At 42.4% G+C, this 23,996-nt stretch overlaps 1 protein-coding gene across 1 annotated transcript in view; it reads right to left on the reverse strand.

The window, feature by feature from the left end:
* The window catches only part of acvr2aa (activin A receptor type 2Aa), a gene marked incomplete at its 3' end in the record, with an annotated part of 83,104 nt that extends 70,084 nt beyond the window's left edge, over nt 1-13,020 (reverse strand). The window contains 1 exon segment of the mRNA XM_080753065.1: nt 12,911-13,020. Within this exon segment, the coding sequence (XP_080609191.1) occupies nt 12,911-12,965 (55 nt within the window). The 5' untranslated portion in view covers nt 12,966-13,020.
* Between the last annotated feature and the right edge of the window lie 10,976 nt (nt 13,021-23,996).

Genomic DNA, 23,996 nt, shown 5'->3' on the forward strand with positions numbered 1-23,996 from the left:
GCTAGTCTGGCTAATCCTCAAACTCTGGTCCCCCGCCGTGGTCTCCACGATCAACCAATCCATTAACTGCAACCCTCTAACTGGGTGAGTCCCCAAAATCAATCAATCCAATATCAACTGTCGCCAAAGGGAAACTTTGTGGCAGCCAAAAAACACAAAAGCACTGCCTATAGTCATCTGTGCCGGTGCCTACTGTACACCTATACTTCCTCATATACTACTAATAAAAAGCACAAAATGATTGAATAAATGCACAATTTTCAATTAACTTCAGTTCACACTGACAACTGACTTTCCCCACAGTAGTATAGATAGGACTAGAAACCTTTGGTATGACGCACCATGCTCAGAATGCTGTACTACTGGCCATACTTCATAAAGTAACACTGTACTGGAGGCATTTAAAATTGCCATTCCTTACCTTTCCCTAGCACTTTAACACAAATATAGAAACCGATATTTAGGAACAACAATCAACTTATAAATAAAATATATATATAGTTATATATATGGTTGTATAGTTATTTTCTTATGTCAATTTATCAACATGATAAAATTACTTTTTTTCTAAATCAATTATTCTGATTAACCACTAAACCCACTGTTAAGGGCCATTCACACTCAGCACTACAACTATAACTACTAGTAAGACGCCTCAGGGCGACAAGCGGCCATGTCTTGGCCGAAAAACCTGAAAAAAGATTTCCGCTCCCCACAATTCTCCCCCAATCCTTCAGCTTCTGGCTAGGGGAAACACTGCTTCCGTTACTTGTAACGTCTGATTTGGAGCCGACTTACGGCGCTGAAATCTGCGTTGTGTGATCGGGTCCTGCAGGTACTGGACCTTTAGGAACTGTCGAGTCAATGACGCAGCTGATGACCCATTTAGGCCCACAGAGGTGTTTAGTGAGGCGTCACTGTGAGCAAATCTGCTCAAAAAAGGTGGTGGTGCGATCAAGCAGTAACGCCCAGCAGGAATACCATCACCTGTATCGTCATGATATATAGGTGCCATCCCGGCACCTAGATCCGGTACCCAACAAACCCCACGGCACGTCTACTGGCAAATAGTAAGGAGTCAAAAACAATTGCTGTTACATATTTTGCAGACATATTTTTCACATAGGCATTGGTGCCTGACGGAGTCGCCGGTTCGTTTCCCAATCCGGACGACCTTTGCCGTGTGTCACTCCCCCATCTCTCCCCCCATTTCCTGTAATAAATAAATATATAATATAAAAAATCCTGTACATGCATGCACATTTTGGTGTGGAAAGGGGCAGGCTATAAGAAAGCTTTGGTCTAAACCCACACTTTGCCAGCTCATCAAGCCTGTTGCAGACTCCTCTGAGTATCCTGTGTGATCTACTGCAGCGAGGGGATTAAATGAGGGGAAGGGGGGGTGTGTGTCCTTTGTAAAAATGCCAAAAAGGGAGCATGACACTGTCTCCTGTAAGGGTGGAATGGGCACTCCCCAAAGGACATGAGAAGAGAACGCTTAAATATATCCCACATTTGTTTACTGAAGGCCCCTGGCTGGCGTATAACTTCAGCCACATATCGAATTCCTGCATGTGAAGCATCTAATGGCCTTGGGTAACATGGGGTGACCTCCTAATACCCTGCAGAGGTGTGTTCGGTACAGTGAGAGAATGGAAACCCATACAGGGCCCAGCGGAGAGTTGCAAGCACAACGCAACTCTATGCTGACATAACAAGAGAAATGAAGAGAGGCAGGCCGGCGAAGAACTTCCCTTTTGTCCTAAATCTAACTAGCCAAAGCAGATGCACAGCACAACAAACCAGCTATAAAAAGGTGAATGGGAAACAAATTAAATGTTTGTCTTCATTTCAGGATCCAGCAATCAGGGGCACGGCCTGTTCAATAATATGGCTCAACTAACTTGACACAATGCTTGACCCTGTAGTGTAGCAGCAGGATCCGCATTAGCATGCCATGCAAAAGGACTGCCTAGTAGTTAGGTTATCTGGTGCAACTGCAAATCTAGGCTCGTTCCTGTTATCAGACATTTGCATGTGGTGTTTGCTGTGATTGGGGAGCTCTGAATTGTTACCTCTGGGGAGGATGAATGTGGAAAACCCAGTCCAGCTTGTGGTCTACATAAAATGCCACGTTAAAAGGGCTCTTTCTGGGTAAAAAGAGTGCCTGGCTTGGCGTTATTCCTCCAGATCATTGTTGGGGCGGGCGGAGGGCCGGAGCGATAAAGCCGCATAACTGGAGCAGAGTGAGACCCTGGCCTGCAGGACATTCCAGCCAGGATTAGGAGTTCTGACTTCATCTCCACGTTTAGCCGTTGTACAGAATGAATGAATAGGCCTGCAGTCTTTGTGTCCGCACAGCGCGGGCATTGGAACACAAGGTCAAGAACGGGTGCCGTTGTTTAGCGAGTGAAAGTGAGACAGTTTTTCAGCCCAACAAGGTAATATCATTGCATCCAACTCTGAGATGATACACTGTCATTGAGGATAGATTATGCTTGTTAAGGGGATGGCGCAGGGAGTGCAGGTGTGTGTGTGTGTGTGTGTGTGTGTGTGTGTGTGTGTGTGTGTGTACGTTTGAGTTTGTGAATAAGGGAGATGTACACGTTTGATATCTCTCTGAAAACATACATTAAGAATTTGATTGTACAAGTACAAGCTATTCCAAATGGGAAGGCAGGATATTGTATATATTTCCCTACTAATAGGCTAATCTTTTGACTAGTGGGGGGGTGGACCAGTTACCAGCCCTTGTGGGTTGACCCTCCAATGCTAGCGAAGTCCACATCTGCCAATGGTTGGCGCGCACAGTCCATTATGGTCGTTCAGTTAAATGCCCTCCGTCCTCCTCCTTAAAAACACTTCACCTCTGACTCCCTTGTGAATTGAACAGGGAAACCCAATCCATAGAGCACTTCCATGTGCATCCAACTGTTGTGGCACTTATAGTGGTCCCGGCCAAGTCCACGGCACAACAGAGGAGTAATGAGGGATTTGGGGGTGAAAGCAATTAGAGTTGGTGTTTAAAATCCCATACTAGCATAGGGCCCGAACTACTCGGCCCTCCGCTACACAGATGAACAGAATGTCCTCAGGTGGGTGGGTGGGGGTGAGTGCAGGGCTAACCAGAGGGAAGCAGATGGAAATAAACAACAACGCATATGTGATTTTTTAAATGCGATGCCTTTAAAACACTGAGCAATGTCAGCTCCAACCGTTTGACATAAATAATTCATGCAATCATGGTGCTATGGCCCTGCAACACTATCTTGGTGGCTGAAATCCACCTCTGCACTGCAAAACAGAAAGGGGGTAAAGAAGCCAAAACAAGAGGGGGAATGTGTGATTCTTTGTCTTACGGTCAATGTATTTGTATGGTTAGGAAGGAATGGTAAACGCATACACTAGATGTGGGGCACATAACCAAATCTCTTTGAAGCCGTTAATGTTGAGCAAGCCACTTTCAGAGCACATATTCCAGAAACCTGATAACGATCACACTAAACCAACCAAACAACAACTTGCTCTGAACCTCAGCGGGGACCAGGCATATTTGTTGTGGCAACTCTTGAGCGTGCCGGGAAGTAGCCGGGACCGTAGCCCTGTTGACAGGAAGGCCCAGGTCCGCTGCCGGTCAAGCGGTGCGTCTGAACAACATAACCCGTTACCTGACAGATAGGGGTAGGGGACCACTGCCGCACGCACAAAGCCAACAAAAACAACTCTCAGGATACGCTGTGACCGAGAGATGAGGGCTGCGTGCTTGGTGGTATGCGATACTGAGAGGCAGTCAAATGTCCATCACAGGGCCATTAATGAATCATGTCCGGGCAGGTAGGATTATATTTGGCAGCATGCTTGGAGCAGGAACTCTATGTAAACAATGTGATGCGCATCCACTTACACCTGGCAAGGGGTAGGTTGAATAAAGGTGGATGAGGGAGAGGGGAGATCCTGCCTAATATAGCTAAAAATCCATGTTTCATTCTGATGTCACTGGGGCCTCTGGGTGATTTACCTTTTAACTAGGGCTGTCTTCGACTCAGGATTTATCAAGTCGACTCGAGTCGCGGGGGTTAATCCGATGCGTCGACGAATCGTTTATGTGTAAAAAAATAATAATAATAAAAAAAAAATAAAAAAAGTTGTGCTTTAATGACTGGAGAGGAGGCGCGACCGCAACGCATTGATAGAGTACCGGTACAACAGCTGTTGTAAACCACTATGATTGGTGGATTCTCTGCTTTGAAAACTGCCTGGTTGTAATGATTTTATTCCTCTCCAAGGCTAAAGGAACAGGGCTAAAGCGCTAGCATGCTAACGATTTAGCCCTGTTCCTTCAGGAGGAAAAACAACACCAAAGTAGGCTAAAGGTAACAATAATGTAACATCACTGCGTCGATGTAGAACGGCACACGGCTGCATCACAATGCAAGCAAATTGTCATAATCTAAAACTTTTTAAGAAGTCCTCTACTCCACCGCAGTCCTCTGCCTTAGACCACCACCACAGAGCCACACTCAGCGAGTCAGCGGCAGTGAGTGAAAGTGAAAGCGCATCGCGCTGCTGCTTCTTGGTCAGCTTTAACAAGTAGAATAACAACAAGTCGAAGCATTTCCTCTCAAAGCGGTTAACTTCAAAATAAGAGCACCTTGTTATATGATCAAGGCAACTTTCAAGTCACGTGAACTGGTTTTATTTTTAAGTCTAGTTGCAAGCAGTAGGAAGTATGGACTAAATAGGAAGAACATGACAGTCCAGCGCTCTCATACCGCACCGGTGTGATAAAAAATAATATATTTTTGACGGCTCGACTCAAACAATTGGCGTCGATTCCGGGGGCTTAAAACGACGCGTCGATTCGTCGAATTTTTGAAGACACCCCTACTTTTAACTCGTTTCATATTAAAGTGATTTTTTGTTTGTTTTTTGAGCGGTGGTAAACCGCTCCATAGAGTGGCTGTGCGTGTGTCTGTAGCCTTTTTCCTCAGCGTTTTGCCATAGCAAAATGTGTGTACGTAGCATCATGTTTGTCTAGTGATGTCATATGTCTTATGTCTGTAACCTTTTTCCTCAGCGTTTTGCCATAGCAAAACGTGTGTGTGTAGCATAGCCGGTGCCATCCTAGACTCAAATCCTATCCTATCCTAAATCTGAAGCATGACCACCGCTCACTTCACATTGGGTGTGATTTTTATGTATAGGTAGGCCTGGTCACAATTATTACACCAGTAATCGTCTAATCGCAATTATTTAAGACAAATACCGCGGTGGCAAAAATGTTCGATAGGCACTTTGCGGGCGCCTGGCCCTACGGCTATTTATCCGGATTCTTGGGTTAGGGCAGTACATGAGTTCAAATTGTAATGGTGAGACAGCCCTATGTATTGGACTGCAGGCCAGGGCTACGCCATCACGGAGGACGCCACTGATCACCTAATTTGAAGACAGCAGCACCCTTGGCAATGAGGAATACACATTCTAATTGTGCTCTTCTGAGGGGTTCCTCTTGTGAGAGCCACTAGAGGTAATGTGATAATTGTAGTCGCATATAGAACTGCTTAAAATGCAGAGGGTACTGACAAGGGCAGGATTGTGGTCTTTTGTTGCACAGTTAGAGAGGAAAATTAATATGTGAGAAGCAACGAGGAGGGGGCCAACGAGTGAAATTGGATTTTGGGTTAAAAAGAAACCCAGCTGGTCATGGCCTATCAGAATAAAAACAACCAGTTTCAATTTCCATGGCTTGGATATATAACTGGTTTGGCTCATCTCTTGGTTGATAAGGTCTGCCTCCAAATGCTTCCTTTTACATTATCCTGACAGTAATGGACCACCGCCACTGTCGGAAAGGCACGATAGGCTCAAAGGATTCAAATGTACGTTAGGTGCAGTCTGTGCCACAATCTGCAAAGAAATCAAGATGAACAAAGACGATGAAAGTGGAATAAAACCAACAAGCCCCAGCTATCACTGCTTAATACAAATAATTGCATTACAACTGAATCTCGTTATTACACCAAACAGCACATGCGGATGGTCTCTGAAACACTGCTCTATTCACCTTATTCCTGGCCCTCTCCATTGGCACCGCCATTGCCTTTTATAGAGGGCGCCATTGAGTTTTTCTCTGTGTGCTACCTCATTCAACATCTTCTCACTTCCTCCCTAGTAAGGAAGTAAACAGGGAATCTTGTGTTTAGGTCTATGAAAATAAGCCCAATAGAAGCAACTGCAAGTTTACTACTTTACATCGGCTATTTGAAAATAGCAGATCACAAGTTCACAATGTGTCACATTGCGACACACTGTGAGCTTGTAGATATATATATATTTTTTTTTTTAATATTGCTGAAACGTGTGGAGGTCCCTGGCACAACATATTTTCAAATATATTAATCTGGGGGGTCCTTGATATGAAAAAATGTGGGAACCACTGGTTAAAAAAAAGAAAACATTAGAACGCAAGCCCAATTACACTTTCTTTTAACACACAAATCGCTTATTATAAGCAGACATGGCAACATAGGTTTCACCCAGAGCCCAACATCGAGTTCTCTGTTTACCACTTTCCCAGGTGTTTCGCCCAGCCCAGGTGTTTCGCCCTACTTCCTGGGAGTGGCCAGGAATAAGGTGAATAGCCAGAACATATAGATGCCTTAATGGCCAGTATGCGCGCGCAGGTCGGCACCAAACGAACCCCACCGCTCATAGGATGCAATGGGTAAGTAAGTGGTCACTTCACTCACGTTTAAAAATGAATTCCATCAAACTTTCAGATGCCGTTTTTCTCCTAGTGTGGGGGAAGAATGCTAAGCATTTTTACTGTGATCTCTCACTCTTGAAATATGTAATCCTTGGTTTCTGTTGATTGTAAACAATAATAGCCATTCAAAACGGTTGCCCTTCAAACCCCGCCTCCATTCGCCGTCATCAGAACGGAGGGAACGCTCCTCATGATCAAGGCACCGGTCCCTGCTGCTCGCCCAGCTGCAGTCCATGAAGCCTCATTTATGCTCCATCCCACGACGGTGTCGCGCGGCCGAGAATAGCAGACCTCCAAGCTCACAACGGGCGCGGTGTGAGCTTGTATGTCAGCTACTCTCGACTCACAATACCGTTGCGCAATGAAGTATATGTGTCTCGCTAGGGCACACCTCACTAGCCAACACACAAGAGGTTGTTGAATGAACTCAAACCAACACTCCCCCCCCCCTGGTTTGGGGATCTGTTGGGAATTGATTACATGAAACAGTGACCTGTGCATTCAGTCTCAATGTTTTAAACAAATAATTGGTCCATTAGGATTGTGTGTAGCCTAGGTTGAGTGTGTCCATCTATCCACCATAACAAGCAAACACACATTCATAACAATATTTATTCATTGTATTTGTACTTTATATGGATATATGTGACAATAATCTTGAACCTGAACAACCTGACTGAAAAACAGAAGCTTGTTTTGCACGTTTCAAACGATGTGTGATTATTTGTATCAGTTCAGCCAGTGTGAATGCACCTTATAAAAAACAACGCTACAGACAAACATAAATGCATCAGGGATTTGGACAGGTGGCCTGGTCCACCATAAACTATCGGAGAGTTTTAACTGACTTTTGACAGGTGGACAACTGTAAACTATCGCAGAGTTTAACTGACATCTTTTGACAGGTGCACAACTATAAACTATTGCAGCATTTAAGTGACTTTGACAGGTGGACAAAAGTCAAAGAGTGGCCCATTATTTCACTCACATGAATGTAACAATTATTTTATTTTATTGTCAATTTCCCAATGACCCAGTTGAAAGATCACCCGCGGTCTTGGTACTGACTCACTTGACTACACTGTACTGAAAACAGTTCAACATCACTGCTCTTCTACTGCACTTCAACAAACATCAAACAACAAATATTTGTTTTTGTTTTTGTTTTTTTTTTGGGGGGGGGGGGGGGGAGATTTGTGACACAAGTGGTGTCATTGTCTAATGGCCTCCTGCTGGACTGTACAAGTGATGACTGATGATAGAATAATAATAATAATATTTATTTATATTGCACATTTCAGACATAAATGCAATTCAAAGTGCTTTACGGTTAAAAACAAAACAATTTAAGACATTGCAAGAGGTTTAAACACAAAGTTTAGAACACCTGGAACACCACCTGGTCCAGCTGTGACAGACTCAATATCAGGCTGCTATGCTATGCTGTGCTGTGTGTCTCTTTGTCTTACAGCAGGGCTCTTCAACGTTTTCAGGCCAAGGACCCCTTAGTTGAGAGAGAGATGAAGCAGGGACCCCCACAACCTTTTCATAGATTCCATATAGTTTCATCGTTTGACAGCGCAATCATCAGTGTATTTTGGATTCATGTCAATTTGTGTTTTCAGATATTTAACCACTTGAACCTGGAACTTAATAAACTTGACCTTTCACTATGTACTTAGTCTGCACTTTTCCCCCTCTACACCAAACCTCTTTGCCAAAAATAGTCGATCTACAAGCTCACAACGCCTCGCACTGCGAGCTTGTAGATCTGCTATTTCAGGCTAAAGTTCTTAGAATAGGGACACTAGGGTTCAAGTGGTTAATATAAAAAAGGAGAAAAAAATTCTCTCTCACAAAGGATTTGGAGGACCCCCTGTAGTAACTCTGAGGACCCCCTGGGGGTCCCGGACCCCCAGTTGAAGACCTCTGTCTTACAGGGATTTGGTTGCACTGATTGTAGTAAGTGAAAATATCTTAAAACCATGCCTAAGAAGCATTTTTAAACCGATTTCTTTTTTTTCTAGGTTACATAGTCTAGATCAGCTAAGTCAGTCTACTCTACACTACTGACTTGAATATGTCTTTTCTCCTTCTCTTGCTAGATAACATACAGCACAGGTCGCCGCACTGGAGCCAATTACATATACATGAACACTAGCGTCCCTATACTGGGGGCAAACAGTCAGCAGAAATAGCAGATCGCGTATTTTCGGCCAAAAGGAGATTTGGTGTAGATGCAAAATAATGAGGGGGTCCTAGTATATAGACCCCTGCGGGAGTTGGGTTAACAAAGTATATCCTCACATACAGTATATGGATGGATATGGATTTGGAAGTCCTAGACCCCTGATTATCTATTTTGACTGATTTTGTCAAATGTGCAACATTGCCTAATCAATTTGAAAAAACTTGATTTGATTAAAGTTTCTTTTTGAGAACATCTAACTTGAATTTACTTATTTAAACACTACCACAGCCCTTTTAGAAAATAGACAAAAATCGCCGATCTACAAGCTCAATGCAACACATTGTGAGCTTGTAGATGTGCTATTTATGTATTTATATTTTTTGGAGGCTTTTGAACATTTTCATGAATTACAAGCCCAAATTAAAATATATGGACCGAAAGGTTGCAAGTGTGGTCAAAAATATATCAGATGCATTAACTGCCGATACCAATGTCGTAAAAAAAATAATAATAATGACCGATATATCTATTCAAGGACACAGGGATGTTGGAATGATAGTAGACGCTGCACCTTAGTTTCCACTTCACTAGCTCAAGAAATCTACAAGAATCCCTAGGTGTATCCAGCCCTCGGGGCAATAATTTTAGCTCGGATGACAACTTTTTTGGGTCAACGTCATAAAAATGGACATGTGGGGTTAGAGGGCAATTCCTATTCCTTTGTAGAAGCGCTTCCGTGAGCGAACAAACAAAGTGGCCCAGGCAGAGTATCGCCAATCACATCAACAAAAACTGATATGCTTAAACGGTTTTACACAAGGTACTTTGTTTCCTTATCTGCTTTTGGCACAATGAATCAAGCAGGTGTTGGCTAGCCTTTCTATCATCCCTTTGGTAAGAAAGAATGTGCACACACGTGATCACACACACACACACACACACACACACACACACACACACACACACACACACACACACACACACACACACACACACACACACACACACACACACACACACACACACACACACACACACACACACACACACACACACACACGACCTGCCTTCAAACCACTGACATTCACACAGGAAAGGGAGAGTTGTTTGCTTCCCTGACTGAAACAGATGACAAATACGGTGCATCCTTGTAGGGCTTTTATTGTGTACATCTTCAACATGTGCATCTACCTATGCTGCTTTGCCAGGCTCTAAACGTACAATAGTGTACAATTTATGATATTGCAGAGCTTCTACTGTGCCATCTTTTTTTGCTTAAATTATATATTAATAACTCATTGACTGCCAAGGCACGAGTTTCACGAGTTATTACAGTACTCCCAGGCTGCCACAGCCCGAGTTTCCCGAGTTGGAAGCCATTTTGAAAAAAAAAAAAAAAAAAAAAAAAAAATTTTTTTTTTTCAAAATTTGTTTTTATAAAAAAAATTCTAAAAATGCCTCAAATGTATTAGGCATGATCGCAATTGCGAAATTGCATGTTTAGCCCCATAACAAACACATCTTTCAAAATGTCAAAAATGGCTGTTTTGTCTGACTTTGAAGGCTTGTATCTCATGAATGCCTGAACGGATTTCCAAGCGGATTTTTTTGTTTGAAAGCTGTTAAAAAGTACTACACATATGGTGCATGATCTAGGCATGGGCGTGCACGATCCGTGCACTAAAAATTGATCCGTGCACTAGAAATTTGGAAGGTGGCAGTGTTTGTTTTGTCTGACTTTGAAGGCTTCTATCTCATGAATGCCTGAACGGATTTCCAAGCGGATTTTTTTGTTTGAAAGCTGTTAAAAAGTACTACACATATGATGCATATATGGTGCATGGGCGTGCACGATCCGTGCACTAAAAATTGATCTGTGCACTAGAAATCTAGGATAGTGGCAGTCTGGTACTTGGGGGCCATCTTGAAATGGCATTCAATGAGTTAAGCAAACAGTTGAAAGGGTTTGTTGCCTCAGTGTAAAGCACCAGGCAGGCAGCCACCTGCACAAAGTCCTTGTGTGTGACTGTGCAAACATACATTCTAATAAAAAGCGATAAAATAAAAACCAATGAAGCAAAAGTGCAATATCATACAAATATTAGTTTGGGTATTATTTTGGAGAAAATATGCCTCTAAATGCTGCCTGTGTGTGCCATCATGGTCATTTGAGTGCAAGTAACACAGGACTGAGGAATGTGACAATCTTCCGATCCAGGTCGAAGTCCAGACAAGGTAAAAGTGCAGATTGATTGAATATTCTTGGTGGATTGCAACCGAGTTTACTCACTTTACATCACACACAAGGAACATATCATTGAGGTGTTTGGGTGTTAATCAAGTTCAACTTGGCATCCTCATTTTGGGCATGTCACTATACTGCCCAACAAAGCCAGAGCGCAGTAACTACGTTTTTGGACACACCAATTTATACTTATTTGTGTTTGTGTATGCCTAAGGTCAAATTAGTCTTCGTGAATTTGGGGATAAACATTTACCTCACGAACAGATGTACAATTAGTGTAATATCACTTAAAGGCCAATATCTCTTTTGGCTGACCAGTTGAAACACTTTTAAATCAGTGATTTTTTTCTTTTCTTTCACAGTTACTGTAGGGCAGTATGCCGGTAGGGGACATTTTCAGAAATTGACGAATAAATAGCCGATCTACAAGCTCACATAGATGGGTTATATTAGCTAATATCACAGTGACAAAGTGATAATACTACTCAAGTGGTTAAATGTTCTCGTTTTGGCTAGCTTGTTTGGCATTGGGAGACCTACAGCATGGTCCACTAGGACTCACTCAAGCTCAATTGTGGCGCTTTTTGCTCTTTGACCCCCTTTAGAACCGTGCACTTGCTTTTTAGCCTTGATATTTATTCATTCATCAGCACATAATCTGGAGAGGATTTGCATGTGGAAGGAAGCGGCATGATTAAACATGCAGGAATTTTGACATGGTGGCATGCAGAGCAAAGCAAGCAGCACAATGCATTAATCATTGCACACCGTATGCATTATACAACTGCCCGCTCTAAACCCACATGCACACGTTACCCTGTTTTACGCATAGAAGCCCAGAAATGCATTACACTTGGATGGCCCTGCTTAACACTACTAGGAGGACGGTGGTTTTCAACCAGTGGTCCGGGGACCACCAGTGGTCCTTGAAGGGGTCCCAGGTGGTCCCCAGCTAAATGATGGAGAGTAACCACATGGACCATTTATAGATATGTTGCTCTTGAGTTAGTTAGATTATTGTTAAACATCTGATTATTGTTAAACATCTGCATAACTTAATTTACAAGAAGTCTACACAATTACAGAATGTTAGAAGAATTGTTATTTTGATCAACGTTTGCCTGTTGTCTCTCCTATTACCATATCAATACAGCACGGAATTCATGACAAAAATCCTATCCAACGATAACAAAACATTCAAATTGTTGGGTCTGAGAGGCTAAATCTCATCAAATGGTGGTCCGTGGCTCAAATGCATAATAAATAATGGACCTTGGTATGAAAAGGGTTGAAAAACACTACTAGGAGGAGGTTTTATCGGACGCGTTCGATAGCAATGGTAAAGAGATGTCTCTCTCTCTCTCTCCAAATGTAGGCCTAATGTTTAGGATCGCCGAGGGCTAGAGGAGGGGGAAAGAGCTGCTTGATTTCCAGCTCTGCATTGGATTTCTCTCCCCAGCGTGACAGTGTCAGAGGACCCGAGGCAAGGCGATGGCAACACTGGGGATACTGTGTCGATCTCATATTCATGCATCTGATTCAGTCAAGTTGTATCTGTAACTGTATCAAATGCATGAGGTTCCCACTTGGAATATTCGATCTCTTTCTTTCTCTCTCTTTTTGTGAATTGTGAGTTTGCAGTAGCGTGTACAGGCTGTTTTTTTTTTCCTTTTCTTCAACCACACACAATCACACACACAAAACCCACCTGAGGAGCAGGAGATGAGGAACACACCGAACGCCAGTTTGGTCGCTGATCCCATCTTCTTTCTTCGATCAAACGACAAAATCCTTTATTTTCGATTAAATCCCGAAGAGATGATGACGACTGATTATTCCCTCCAGGGATTAGCGTCCCTTATAATCACAACAACGTTATTTTCGTTTCTTTTATGACAAGTGACAGTTGGACATAAAACATCCAGTCGAGAGTTCTTCTTGGCAATGAACAAACAGTTCGTTCCGAGAAATATAGTTCAGTTAATTAATCAGCATTTAAAAGTTTAGTTTAAAAAAAATAAAATGAAATAAAAATCCAGGGCTCAATTCAGGAGGGGAAATATACACGTGTACTTGCTGGGAGGAGGAGGATGATGATACGCGACGACAACAGCATGACATTATTAATAATTATGTGCATCTCAATTTTTTCATTTCAGCCCGCTCAAGATCAAACGCCACGGCAATAAATGAGCACACAATGACATTGTCTAGTTATGCAATTAATTGCATATGACAATCGAGGTCAATCAGTGTGTGTGGTGGGGAGAAAAATACAACAATGAGACCCCCTTATTTATCTTTTTTCCTTTTTCAAAACAGTCTTCTCGTCCGAGGCGACTTGGTGGTCGACAACATCGTGGATGTCATTTTAATCAATGTGCATAGATTCGTTCACTGATCATCTCTTGTATGAATTGAGGAGAAAAAAATGGGACCCCAATTTAAACAAGCCTAACAACAGCGTTCTTGTTGGTTTAAATCCTTTCCAGTTGACCTTGTATCGGTTTTCCTATGCAAACTTCTGATAAAAGTATTCAATCAAAACGTACATAACATCCGAGGAAGAGGCTGAAAGGTGGGAATATTCACGATCTCACTTACTACGCCTCAAAAATAGCGGTTAAACCTCGACTAATAATGGCTCCAACAACAACAACCCCCCCTTGGGGAACACATTTCACTTTCCCCCCTCCGACAATCACGCTGCACGGTCGGTCGGCCACGGCGGGTCCCGATGAATCCGCAGGGAAAGTTGACACAACCGAAGGCAGCAAGCAGCACAACCTAAAGCAAACTAAACCCTTAGGAGAAGGCCCTCCTCGCCATTATAGAATATTACTGTCCGTTAATAGCAACGTTCTCCTCTCTCTCTACATGGAGGAGAGCCACAGTTATGAGGGGAGGGAGAGGAAAAAACAACGAATCAGCCTGGCTATTTGCTGGCTGGCTTGGCTGCTGGTCGTGTAAAAAAAAACGATGTAATTGTTAATATAATAACACGTCAAGAGTCCACGGCCTCCTCATGGCAAACAAATCAAATCCTCCTCCTTCTTGTTGGCAGAAAGAAAGCGTCCATTTGAAGCCGCTGAATGGTGTGTGAAAGACGGCTTCTTTGCTCCTAAAACCCCGGATTGGTTCGAGGAGCGAGCGAACGAACGGGCGACCTAGCTTCTTCTTTAGCCTTTTAGCTTAGCGCTCCGATGCTAAGCTCCTCCGTCCTCCCGAATGAAGGTTCCTACCGGAGCCCGTTCTTCCCTCTCCTCTCCTCGGGTCAAAAAACACTGGATGAGCGGTCGGGTCGGTTTATGGCCGTGAAAAGGTTGAGCCCAGGAGGCGGTTTTCACGCTACTACTGGGTCCCCTCCTCGTCGTTTAATAATGTTATCCTTTTAATATGTCGCTAACGTTGCGGGAAGGTCTTCCTTTTTTCCCCGTTTCACGTCGGTATTCACATTCCCTCTCTCTCCTCCTCCTCCTGTGTGTGTGTGAGTGGAACAAGATGGCTGCTAGCACTGTGACATTGTTTTGGTTTTTTTTCCCTCTCCTCCTCCTCCCCACCATCCCCACTACCAGGGGTGTCACAAGGGGGGGGGGGGGGGAGTGGGACTGAGTTACTAGGGCCCATATATATATATATACTTTAGCTATTGAAAAATAGCAGATTTACAAGCTCACAGCGAGGCAATTTTTGAAAAGTCGTGAAAATGTGTGCAACTCTTTGAATAGGCTATATTATGTATTTTTTAAGCGAATATTTTGTAACTAAAATTTTGCTTCTGGGAAACAAATCAGAAACAATCAGAAGGATTTGAAATATTCAAACACTTCAAACACATTTTTCATGATTTTCTCAAAAATAGCTGATCTACAAGCTTGCACCGCGGCACCGCGTGCCGCGCTGTGAGCTTGTATATCTGCTATTTTTCAATAGTTAAGGCACAAAATAATGCATAATAATAATGCGTTCCCAGTCTGAATGGGTTAAACCCCCTCCCACTATGAAGAACATTCATGGGGGGCCCCGCAGTGAATCCTTGTACCCAGGGCCCAGGATTTGGTGCGACACCCCTGACCACTACCACCGGTGTTGCCAGTTTTGAGAGAGAGATAGGCAACCATGTTACTTCACCCGCCACCTTTTCCCCCTACTCTGTGCATAATAGTGTTTATTTTATACAAGTTGTGATGATATTTAATGTTTTTTTTTTTCATGCTACTTTATATGTTGATGAATTGAATACCAATTACCAAGGGTCCCAATGGAAACAAGACTGCAAGGACTTTTTTGGCGTGTTCCTGTTAGTCAGGTTTTTGAGCGGTGGTCACACCGTCTCCATAGCGTGGCCGTGTGTGTATCCGTGCGTGTGTGTGTGTCTGTCTGTCTGTCTGTCTGTCTGTCTGTAGCCTGAAGTACCTTTTTTGACCACACATGTTAAGGGAGGGGCGCTGTTGTTCAGGCCACTGAGGCCAGGCACACACACACATTCACATTCACACTCACATTCACGCCCGCCCGCACACACACACACACACACACACACACACACACACACACACACACACACACACACACACACACGCAGCCTCCACCGCTCAGTTCACACTAGTGTGATTTTTTAACTGCAGGCCTACTTGTGCTGTACTGTAGACTACAGTACAGCACAAAAATGTAGTAGGCCTACTACAGTCTGTAGTACTACATTTTTGTCAAATAAAATATTCAATCAATCAATCAATAATAATAATAATAATAATAATACAATTCATATAGCACCTTTCGTGACATGAAATGCAGCTCAAATTAAAATAATATAAACAAAAGGCAGTAACTCAGGGGAATTGGGGGGGTCTGCGGACACATAGGACCTACATATATTAATCCTATATCTAATCTGGGGGTCCTTGACATGAATGTTACTTGCAGAACGACTGGTTTAAACAACATTACGAAGCACAAGCACAAATAAGCAACTATACACTTTAAGCCCAAAAAAGCCTACAAGCTTAGAAGAACAAGCCCCAAAGTTGCTTATAATAAGCGGACATGGCAACACTGACTTCCACCACAACACACACACGCGCCGCGCGCACACGCACACACACACACACACACACACACACACACACACACACACACACAAACACACACTCATCTGTCACACGTAGAATGAGGATTCCAAGGAGGATGAGTCAGTGATGTCAGAAAGAAGCTTAGTTGTGACATCACAGAGGAATCCTTGGCATCTCTGTGCCAGAACAAGTGTTCGACACAAACAGTAACCAATCGGATGCCTTTAAGTACCTTGGTATGTGCGTATCCACCAATCACACGTGAGACTAGTATCCCATCCATTAGCCATCCATCTCGCCCCAAATCAAAATAGGACTGGATTCCAGAGAATCTGACTGGTCCCCTGGAAGAGATTTGAACAACAGGTCTTACACTGTCACTATCTATGTCTCTCTCTCTAATATCTTATCAGTGTATCTATCCATCTACCAAGTTGTTGCATAACATTTGAAATAGTTTAATATTTCTTTGACATTTTAGATTGTTGCATGCCATCATGTTTGGTGGGGCAGACAGGGCATTTATAGGGGGGCATTGCCTCCCCTTGCCTATGCCTAGATCCGGCCCTGAGTAAAATGTTTTGTAATAATAATCAAAATGTAGAATGTAGTTGTGACCGTAGGTCGCAAGTTTACTATGAAAACCGGCTAAAACCTGTCACCCCTGACACTGTGGTTCTATGAGTCGGTGGTTCATGGGTTTGTCTGTGGTTCTATGGTTTTGTCGCTCTGATGTCACTGTGATATCAGGGGAACCACTGTTAACTGAATGGGTTTGCTGCTCTGACATCACCCACTGGCTTGATGTCCCTTTTATGCCCATATATGCAGATCTCTGATGTCATCACGAGTCACACTTGCAAAATAATTACGTCCCTGTGCGTTTTATACCCAAATATGGAGATCCCTGTCCCGATGTCATCAATATACTTAGCGCCGAGCGACTTTCGGGGCGACTAACTAATGATGGCGTTTAGTGCCGAGCGACTCGGAGCGACTTTTATATAAAAGCATTGTTTAAGCTTTTAATTTGGGTTGATAGACGGAGCGGAACGGTTAGCTTACCTTCGACTAGCATACAGATGAAAACCGTGAAAAAAAAGGATACGATTATGACGTCACCTTTAAGCCATAGCTTCCTGTTTACGTAGGCCTCTGTTAGCCGCTAGGCTCAATGCAAACCATCCGACCCTCACGTAGCTTCACTAGGTCGGATTTTGATTCGGAAACTTTCTGTGTGGCATCTATATACGTTCCGATGCCCATACCAATGGTGGTTTGAGACGATCAAGCACGAATTGAGCAGTATTGAGCTCAAATGGCGGCCCGCGGCCTGTCCATTGAATGTCAATGGAGAGCATGTCATTGTACCATCCTGTTATGTCATGAACCTTGTTTTTTATTCTGACTTAACATGGGACCATGGAAAGTCTATGAGCTATGGCTCACTCTAGTGGTCATCTTGTGGCATCCGCAGGCACGTGTACCTGTTTATGTAATGTGATTTTGGGGATTCAATATAGCTATTTCCTGGCGTTATAAGCGCAGATTCATATTGAAATCTGGCTCGCTCGGCGCTAAGTGAGTTAAGCGCATATCTGGGAATGCCCATATTTGGTATTGCCCAAATGTGGGCATGTTCTGACATCACATTGTTGACTATCATGCAGGGGTCTCCATATATGGGTAACTGGTCCGATATACATCACTGGCCAGATGGCCAAGAATTGGCGCGACCTGAGGTTGCATGTCGCCCTGAAGGCGTCTTACTAGTAATAACTAAAATAATTGTAGTGGAACAAAATGTTACTTTTGTACTAGTACAGTAGGCCTACTTGAGTACATGTACTTAGTTACTTTTAATAGACCACTGGATTTGAAAGAATTAATAGTGCATGTGTAAAGAATATCTTGAGACCCAATTACTGAATGTCAGTCAGGTTTTCTTCAGAATATTTATGACACTGATTTTACTCTGACATAAGGCACATTAGAAGTCCACGAGGACAGTGGTTCTCTAACCTTTTGTTTTCAAGGACCCCCATAACTCTGAGAGAGAGCTCGAGTGCACAAATCACTTTCAGATTTACAGACCTGGGTTATTTAAGGCCATTGCTCTTCATGTGTTTCTATATTACATATTATTGTCCGCTCAATTGTATTTCATTTCATTTATTTCTTATTTTGAACATTTTCAAATAAGTAAGAAAAGACAAAGGAAATACAAGGAAGAGTTAGATAGAATAAAATAAAATAAAAAAGAACAGTAGAAACATTATATTGAAATCATCCTTAGATCATTATAGTTCATGTTCAAAAAAGGAGTAGAAAGAAGTTTGTGAAAACCTACCAAGTCCTACCCCGTCATTGTATAACTTAGATAACTATCATCAGATACATATTTTGGCTTTCTGCCCCAGTATTTTTCACATTGAAACAAAACAAATAAGCAAACAAGCAAATGAAGCAATCAAGCCTAACAGATACTCAAAATGATGTTCCAGATCTTAACCAAATCTGCTGTATCCAACTATTCTACCCTATATCTATTTAGTGTGTCCTTTTGAAACATTTGCTTGAAATTATTCCATGTTGCACCACTTTGTTTTAATTAATCTCTACATTTATTCCATGAAATAACCCCTTTAATGTCCATGGCAAAAATAGAATTTTGACATAAAGAATCCTCCACAAGCCAGCATGGCGATGACCCCTGATCATAACGCCAGTTGTGATTAGATTTGACTCCATCTAGCTTAGCAGGCCAGTAGTGTGCATCACAGGCAGGTGGTGCCAGCTGGGCTAGGGTGGGTAGATATGGGTGGGTCTAGTAAGGTATATGGAGGTCAGTGTGGTCCTCAAATGATTTTGAGGGGTCCCCCATATAATTTTGGGAACAGTATTTCTAGTTGTTAGAGCTATTGTAGTGCAGTGTGTGTGGAGCTGTCAGAATTCATGGCAGAGCTGCTGTTGTCACAGACTATACTGTTATGTACATGCATTTATTCCACAAAATAACACAACGTAGACTGACTGCATAACAGACCACACACTCACAGAAGCTCCGGCGCTGAAGCATTTCCTTCAAAGAGTAACATAATACACAACAGGGATGTGCTGGCCATTGGGAAAAGCGGGACAACTCCCGAACGGCCGGTTCATTCCCGGCCGGTCCAGGCCGGCCATTAGGAATAAAATGTAAATAAAATGTCGGCCTTTGTTCCATTTTGGGGGCTATAGGCGGCCAACAAAGTAAATCGTCACTGTCAGGCAGAAACCTTGTATCTCCAAGTTTCACATTTGTAAATTTTTTCGCTATAGAGAGAAATGTCTCTCTATAGCACGCAATGAGGGCCTCTCCAAATCTTTTTCCCGGGCTGAATCAAGGGCCCAGCACGTCCCTGATACACAATAAGAAGAGCATGCTATTGTTGTGTAACCCACTCGGTTGTTGTCAAAAAGCTCATTCTTAAGTTACAAAACTCACTTCATAATGTAATTCCATTCTCCTTCTCTCTTTCTCTCTCTCTCTCTCTCTAACTCACACACACACACACACACACACACACACACACACACACACACACACACACACACACCGTCACTTGAGGTGACAGGGTAATTTATTTAAATCTGTTGCCTCCATTGTAAGGTCACGACTGCGTCGCATGTTGCCCATTGTCTCACAAAAACAAATGCTTCATATTTTTCCTTTGAAAATACTATTGTCTTCATTGACAGATGCGTTGTGAAAAATGAAAATAGATGCGCTGAAGCCTTGTTTGTGTGATCATGATTACGTTTTTTTTTTCTCTCTCTCTCTTGCGGATGTTTGCTGCTGCTTTTAACAAAGCACTTTGGAACTATGAAAACAACAACAACGTATCTTTCAAGAGCAAGGGCAGGCAACCTCGGGTGCCAACATTGGCACAGGGGACTGTGATCACTGGCACACTGGCATAATTGTGAGGGAGAGGATCTTTCTTTTTAAACAAAATATATCAAAAAAAGTAAATTAAATTAAGTCCTTCACATCTGTGGAACATAACTCTACATTAATTCAAACTCTGAACTCTGACAGGGGAGGGAGGTTATTGCTCCTGTTGTGTTTATATGGGAAATCAATCGGTTGGAAATATCTTTTTTATTTTGATGATAGCCTACATAATTAAATGTAATGATATTGCACACGCTGACTATCAAGAAAATAAAGACGTGGCACTTCATGTCAAAAAGGTTGCAAACGCTTGTTCACGAACAAACCGTGACAAAAAGCATTCTCCAAATGACCTCTTTGTCAGTGGACAGTAACAAACTATTTGTTTAGATTTTATTTTTTGTACGTACGATTTGGAACATAACTGAGGGGGTGTAATCTTCACTAACATCATGCGTCATCGAGTTTGCCCTCTCTGAATCCCAGTATTGTATTTCTATTGAGACAGACATCAGTATTAGCTTTCACTCAGATTAAAATGCTTCTGTGTTTTGCAACAACTGCAGCAAATGCAACTGCCGGTAATTAGATTTTCTACCATTTTCCCTAAATGGGACCGGATGTAGTTTATGAATAAAATCAGCAAAAGCAGTTAATTTAGCATCACAATCAGTTTAACCACGTTATACTGTACATGTATACATTGGCTATTCAAAAATAGCAGACCTACAAGCTCACAGTGCACGCGTCTCCTATTTTTCTTTTAACATTTTTGGAAAATATTGAAAATGTTTGGAAAATATTGAATAATTTTGAATTTTGTTTAACATAAATCTTTTCTTCTGGGGGTCTCATGGCACAAAACCTTTTCAGACGGGGATCCGTGGTCAAATACATTGACATGAAAAGGTTTTAGAACCACTGGGCTATACTGAATGGCATACAACAGAGCCCAGAAGTTCTAAATCCTTTTGAAAATGCATAATGACTATTCACGTGTCCGCCCTGAGACTGGGAGGTCGGGTCATACCAAAGTCCCCCAAAAAATGGGACACAGTGCCTCCCTGCTTGGTACTCGGCATTAAGGGTTGGATTGCGGGGTAAGTACCTGTGACATACTAAACTAGCGTCATGTCCAGGGGGTGTACTTGTACATCAAGCTGCCTCACGCTAAGGAAACAGGAGATAGCCTCCTGCCCTATGGGCCTCATGGCTCGGCAAGGCTTATTTAGTTATACTGAGTATGCATGTTCTTGGACAGTGACCTGAAACATACAACCTTTATAGACGTAAATGTCACAGCCACAAAACAGGGCAATCGATTTAAGCATACCAGTGTGCCAAAACTGAGTGGAAAAATGCCTGTTTGTGTTTAATGTTAACCTCAAGATCCAATCATACGATCAGATTCCACTGTATAGGCTATGTATATTACAAGTATACATTTTGTGTAACATATTCTTTTCACGTTTGTGGCCATTTGAGGATGATTGAAAACCAATTTTGATTTAAAAGAGATAGAATTATGGATTAAACTAGATATAACTAGACATAACCAAGCAATTATCCCAATACTGTACAGGTATGATTCATTGTCAAACTATTCGTCTGCTACTGTAATAATAGAAATTTCATTGCATTTGTATATAGGCTAAACTTCTCAAAATTCCCTTTTCCAACATGTCGATAACTATTAGTACTGTCTATTGCCTCAAATATATATATGTTTTAAATGTATAATAATCCACATATTATTGATGGATATACAGTATATAGTCATGTTATACCATTATATAATATAGGAATGACACAATATTATACTTGGTGGCAGATGAAGAGAAGGGTAGATCAGTTAGGCCTACATCATGACATGAGATTGACCTGAATTCAAACACCAATGGACATGCCATTATATGCAGATCAATTCTGAGCCATCAAATGCATACATAATCCCCTATTGTATAATCCTGCAGCACCACTCAATTCATCTGCAGTTAATTCTCCATTTACTGTTTCTCTGTCTGACCGATTAGCCGAAAATAGACAATCCTGAGCTTGTAGGTCGGCTATTTTCGGCAAAGAGGTTTGGTTTAGAGGGGAAAAAAAGAGCAGGCCAAGTACGGAGGCAAAGATCTTGAGGGTTTATGTCGTTCAATGTCTGAAAACACTTACTTAACATATGAATCCAATATGTAGTGGTATCCATGCATTGCAATATGTCCATGCTTCATCTCTCTACCAGCTAAGGGGTCCCTGCTTCATCTCTCTGTATCAGCAAAGGGGTCCCTTGACCTAAAAACATACTTTTACTGTAGGTTTCTTTCCATAAACCTTTTTGGTAGTTTTTTTATGCATTTTGAGATTGCACTGCAAAGGGCTTTGGAATTCCCCTTGGCTGAAAGCAACATGGGACCATTCCAAACAGATCAACTCTAGGTATAAGCATGAAATTGAAGCATGTCCCAACTTGATTACATTTAAGGACATCTTGATTTGACTGCATTAGCGCTCGTAGTGCTATCATTCTATACCAGGGGTCTTCAACAGGGAGTCCGGAACCCCTAGGGGGTCCTCAGAGTTACTACAGGGGGTCCTCCAAATCTTCCTTTCCCATTTTTTATAATAACCACTTGAACCCTAGCGTCCATAATCTGAGAACTTTAGCCATAAATAGCAGATCTACAAGCTCACAACGCCTCACGCTGCGAGGCGTTGTGAGCTTGTAGATCAGCTATTTTAGGTTCGATGTAGACGGGATAAAGAGCAGACAGTGAAAGGTCAAGTTTATGACGGTTCAAGTGGTTAAATATCTGAAAACACAAATTGACATGAATCCAAATTACAATTAATCGAGCTGTCAAACGATGAAACTATATGGAATCTATGAAAAGGTTATGTGGGGGTCCCTGCTTCATCTCTCTCTCTCTCTCTCTCAACCAAGGGTTCCTTGGCCCGAAAACGTTGAAGACCCCTGTTCTATGCTTATAATGATAACAGTGTTCACTAACAGGGCACTGTAACAAACATCACTGAAATGACCCCTATATATATGTGCCAAGGGTCCTTGGCACATAACATTTTCAGATGACGTGTCTGCAGTCAAATGTGGCCTATATTATCATCCTTGGGGTTCCTAATTGGCATGAAAAAGTTGAAAACGACTGATTTAGAAGGTATTTGTAGAATCGGCCTCAGGTCTCAAAGGTCTTAAAGTTGACCCCTTGACTACAGATCCAAAGCCCTGCTTCTTATATACCTAAGCCAATCACATCGAAGACACATGTGCCACTGGCAACCTGTAAGCCAATCACATCGAGGAGGACACATGTGCCACTGCCAACGAGGACTGAACTAATTAAACTTGTCAAAGAAGGGGTCAAAACAAACAAGCCAGCTCAGTGGTCACTCACTGGTCAGGAGCTTGAAAATCAGCACGGTATTAAAAATCAACATCTGCACCATTCCAAAAGTTATCCGGTTTGCTGTAATGGAAATTCTAATTGGAGAGGGTTTAAGTCGACACTTATCATCAAGCTACTGACCGAACGGTAAAGGTCTGCCAACCCCCTTGTGTTCCCATTACTCAGCCATGCTAAACACCCCCCTCCCTGAAACATGTCAACCATTTTGTTGCCGGGGTCCACGGGGGCAGAAATGCCGGGGCTGCTTAGCATTCTTCTCCTGGGGAGCTCATTAACTTTTAATCAAAGTTCTAAAAGTGAGAGAGATTATCCCGATGGATTTCAAAGAGTTTGTGTGTGTGTGTGTGTGTGTGTGTGTGTGTG

Source organism: Nannobrachium achirus (genome assembly GCF_963921795.1).
Source record: "Nannobrachium achirus genome assembly, chromosome: 22".
Classification (NCBI taxonomy): domain Eukaryota; kingdom Metazoa; phylum Chordata; class Actinopteri; order Myctophiformes; family Myctophidae; genus Nannobrachium; species Nannobrachium achirus.